General features: G+C 56.5%; 1 protein-coding gene across 1 annotated transcript in view; it reads right to left on the bottom strand.

The window, feature by feature from the left end:
* Positions 1–4,301, bottom strand: part of AGRN (agrin) — a 117,797-nt gene that overhangs the window by 18,089 nt on the left and 95,407 nt on the right. The window contains exons 20-24 of the mRNA XM_029962403.1: positions 3,260–3,304; positions 2,894–3,154; positions 1,012–1,126; positions 589–708; positions 5–17 (exon numbers count right to left, since the gene is read on the bottom strand). Coding sequence (XP_029818263.1) covers positions 5–17; positions 589–708; positions 1,012–1,126; positions 2,894–3,154; positions 3,260–3,304 — 554 coding nt within the window. The remainder of the gene's footprint in view (positions 1–4; positions 18–588; positions 709–1,011; positions 1,127–2,893; positions 3,155–3,259; positions 3,305–4,301) is intronic.

Genomic DNA, 4,301 nt, shown 5'->3' with positions numbered 1-4,301 from the left:
GAGCCTGGGGATCCAGTCTGGAAGAAGGAGAGAAGTTAGTGCTTCGCAGCCCTCTCCGGGGCAGGGGCGGCCACGCTCCCACGGGCCACGTGTCTTCCCTGGAAAATCGCTGTTCTGGGTTTGTCAGGATGGACAAGGCCTGGCCACCACTTCAGGAGCAGCAGGACAGGCTCCCTTGCCACTGCCACGTCCCCCATGGCGCAGCAGTTGCCATGTGCCATGAAAAAGTGGGGCAATTCTACCCCCGGATGGTTTTCCTGAGTGAAAACCAAGTCTGGGCACACGGATTTTACTCAGAGGCCCCTGGCACAGGTTGCCCAGAGAAGCTGTGGGCCAGGTTGGACAAGCCTCGGGGTTGGGTCCACCGTGGCAGGGGGGGTGGAATGAGATGAGCTTCAAGATCCCTTCCAAAACATTCCATGATTCCCTGATTCTGCACTACCCTCTGCACCCTGGCACTGCCTGGGGGAGCTTTTGATGGGTTACTGCTACAGACAAAAAGCCCTGGCAAGAGCAGAAGAGCCACCCTGCCCATCTGAAAGCCTAATCCAAGCGAGGGGGGGCCGGCCACAGACAGAGGGGACTCACCAAAATCCATGAATTTGACATGCTCCTGCTGGGGCTTCTTCACCAGGATGGTCTTCTTCTTGGAAGCTCTGATCTGCTTCAGCAGGGCCGCTTGGATATCAGCTGCCGTGTAGGACGTGGCTGCTCACAGCCAGGAGGAGGAAGGACAAGAGGAAGAGTGAAGATACAAGCCCACCCAGCAGCTCCTCTCCCACCTTCCTAAAATTTGCCAGGGTTGTGTTTTCTGCCCAGCAAAACCAACAGAGCTGGGAGTGGGTGAGCCCTAAGCTGGTGCCTGGAGGGCTGGAAGCGTTTTCCTTGGGAAAGGAGCAAATTTGGATGTGCTGTGGGAGAGGAGAAGGTGTGTTTCTCCAGCTGGCATTCCTGCTGGGAATGCCTGCTCCCTCCCTGGGCAGGTGGGGGTGCCACAGGGAATGCTCCTACCTGGGTCAAAGTGGGACTCCACGAAGACACGGACGGCGCTGCTCTGCCCCAGGTCCCGCACACGGATGCTCTTGAAATCCTTCTTGACATCAGAACTGCGGAAAAGCTCATCCAGCTGCTCGGTGGGAGGGGGAGGAGCAAAGGGAACAACCTGGTTAATGGGGAGATCCTGGGGAATGGATCTTTCCAGGGAAAGATCGGGAGTCTCGGACGGCCTCCTTGGTTTCAACCCACAGGGGTTTGCATCCAACCCTTTGCAAGGCACAGACACACAGAGGACAGGGCTCTGCTGTGCTGGGCGACAATTCCAGGTGGTCCCTATTCTTTAAGGTAAGGACAGGATCCATAAATAATGTGGGACACCCCGTGGTACCTGTGAGGAGGAGCAGAACAGAGCCAGAGCAGAGACACCTTGTGCAGCTCATCCAGGGATTTTCTATTGTGTGGCATCTAAGTCTTCCTGATCTCTTCTAAAGCTGTGTAAACCTCCTTAGGCACTTTGGAAAATCCCATAAAGCCCTATTCTGCATCTTTAAGTACCTGCCTGCCTTTTAAAACTTGGCTCTTGGATACTGCAGGATTTGTCTGAAGTCACATGAAGGAGACAGTGGCAGTGCAAGGCTCACAGCAAGTCAGGGCTGTAACACCCCTGCCAGCTGTCTGTCCAGGCTGGTCTGTCCACCAATTCCTTCCCCTGGCTTCCAGGCAAAGACAGAAGACAGTAATTAACTGATTAATGGTCCCATGGCACAGTCTCCCCCTTTAAATTTGGAATAGTGAGCAGAGGGGTGAAGGAGCACATCACATCCTCGGGCAGGCTGCACAGGGAACAGGTCTCTGCAGCACAGGGCTGTGGCAGGAGCTCTCAGCCCAGCCACAGATGCCTTTTGTGCCATGGTTTCATGTTGCCAGCCTGGGAAAACAGAAACCAGCAAAGGCCCTTAATGGATGAACCCGTGAATGAAACTTTTGTGTGCACGTTTCCATCCTGGGCTGTACTGGGAAACACTGGTATTGTGCTGCAGAACTGCAGGAGCCAGCTGGTCCGTGTGCCAGGCACACATCTGCTGGTGTGACTGCACTGAGGGCCTGCCAGCTTTCCGTGTGCAGCTTGGAACCCACTCTGAATGTGTTGATGTCCTTGCAAAGATGGTTTGTGTTTGCTGTGCCACCCTGCAGGCTCCAGCAGAACATTGTTACCTTGCCCAGCATTGCCTCAGCACCCCCAAATGTACACACTGCCACCCAAAATCCACCTACTCCTGCAGCTGGCAATGCAGGGGGTTCTCCTTAGGGGTGGGAGGCTGGATTTACACAAGCAGCTTCCCAAGCTGTGGAGCTGAACCACAGGGTGAAGGGGTTCTGGATGTGTTTTTAACTCAGGGCTTTTCCTGGAGATAAGGACACTTTGGGAAATCCAAGGGGTTAAGGCAGAACCTCTTGTCTGAACTGTCCCACCACCATGGTCAAGCTGAAGGATTTTGGACTCAGAAGGATTTTGGACTCAGCACAAAGGGAGGTTGTGGCCAGGTGGGGGTCGGTCTCTTCCCCCAGGTAACAGGATGAAAGGAAATGGCCTCAAGTTGCACCAGAGGAGGTTTAGATGGGATATTAGGAAAAAGTTTCTTCACCAAAAGGGTAGTCAAGCACTGGAACAGGCTACCCAGAGCAGGGGTGGAATCACCATCCCTGGAAGTGTTCAAAAATCACGAGGACGTGGCACTTCGGGACATGGTTTGGTGGCGAACACAGTGCTGGGTTAATGATGGACTTGATGGCCTTGGAGGGCTTTTCCAGCCCTGATTCTGTGACTCAGTGACTCCACTGTGTGGCAGGGCCCCCTCTTTTGCCGAGGACAGAAGATCCCTGCCCTGGAACTCACCGCGCTCTCGATGCTCCGGGCCGTCTCCCCAAAGAGCTCCGACTTGGGGTCAGCCATCTCCGGGGTGTAGAACAGCTCCTGGCCTTCCACCTCCTCCAGGATGAGGACTCCTTGGAAGACTTTGGTAGCTGTGGCAGGGAGGGAACACAGGACAAAGACCTTTAGTTTGTGGGGGCAGGGGGGGAGGCGTGAGGCCGAGAGCCGCCAAGAGCATCCGAGTCCCTGGGGAAGGGGGATGGCAGTGTGTGGGTAGTGCCAGTGCTGGGGTTAGTCTGGATGGGTCTGGGAGAGCCATGGAGGATTAGTGTCACAGGGTGCTGGAGCAGATGGCAAAGACCAGGCTGGAGATGGCAGCTTTTACCATACGGGTTCCTCTGAGCTCCGGCCCGGAGAGCAGCCCCCCTGCACCGGCTGAGTGACAAGAGAGACACGTTAGCAGGACAGTCAGCATTCCAGGACCAGACACGGGCATGCACAGGGCACAGGAGGGAGAAACCTGGGCTCTGGACAAGGAGAAGACCTGTGCTGGGAGAAGGAAGGACAGAGCCTTCCAGGCCAGCCCTGCCAAACCCGAGCGAAACTGCGACAGGTCCCTTCCAGGGGGGCAGTGGGATGCAGAGGATGGAGAGATCCCACTGTGGGTAACCACGTGGGAGGGTCCCTGCAGCTGTTGGGGGTTGAAAGGGGAATGTGGTGTCCAGAGGAAAAGGGGGTGTCCTGCTGGAAACCACAAGGGCACTTGGGAAGGACCTCAGTGAGGAAATATCTGGGACACAGCCCCAGAGCACCGATTTTCAGGGTAAGGAGGATGGACATCATCTGATGGAGCAGAGGTGGGGTTGTGCTTCCTCAACATGTGGAAAAGGACTGTGAGCAGGAAGAGAGATTCCAGCTGGGTCAGGGGAGCAGAGCACACCCCTGGGAACCACTGTGACAGTCAAGCAGCTCAGAGCCCCCAGGATGCCCATCAGGAACCCTGGGGGTACAGCTGCTCTCCCCCCAGCACCAAACTGGTCCTGGCCCCAGCTCCCTTTACAGCCACTAACACAGGGAATCCAAACAATTCCCTCCTCTACCCTAGTGCCAGTGGAGAGATTGGCAGAAGTCTGGGCAAAGCACTGGTCAAATTTTTAAGGCTGTAGCAGTCAAGGAGGAAGGTGGTCACCTGAGGGAAGAGAAGAGCAGTGCCCACCCGAGCACCAGGGCTGGCTGCTGGGGGCTGTGGCAGGTTGGCACCGTGTCTGCCAGCTGCTGTGGCTCAGCACATCCCCGTGAACACCCCCTTCAAGGGACACGCCAGCCCCCGGACGGGGCACGGGACTGTCCTTGCTGCCAGCTGGGCAAGCACAGCGCCGTGCTGCCCTCCCTGCTGGGCATCTCCCCGTGGCACCCCACATCTCAGCCTGAC

Source organism: Manacus vitellinus, unplaced genomic scaffold (assembly GCF_001715985.3).
Source record: "Manacus vitellinus isolate BGI_N305 unplaced genomic scaffold, ASM171598v3 scaffold_46_pilon, whole genome shotgun sequence".
In the NCBI taxonomy this organism is placed as follows: domain Eukaryota; kingdom Metazoa; phylum Chordata; class Aves; order Passeriformes; family Pipridae; genus Manacus; species Manacus vitellinus.
The sequence above is the reverse complement of the archived record's forward strand: the minus strand, read 5'-3'. Positions and strand labels throughout refer to the sequence as shown.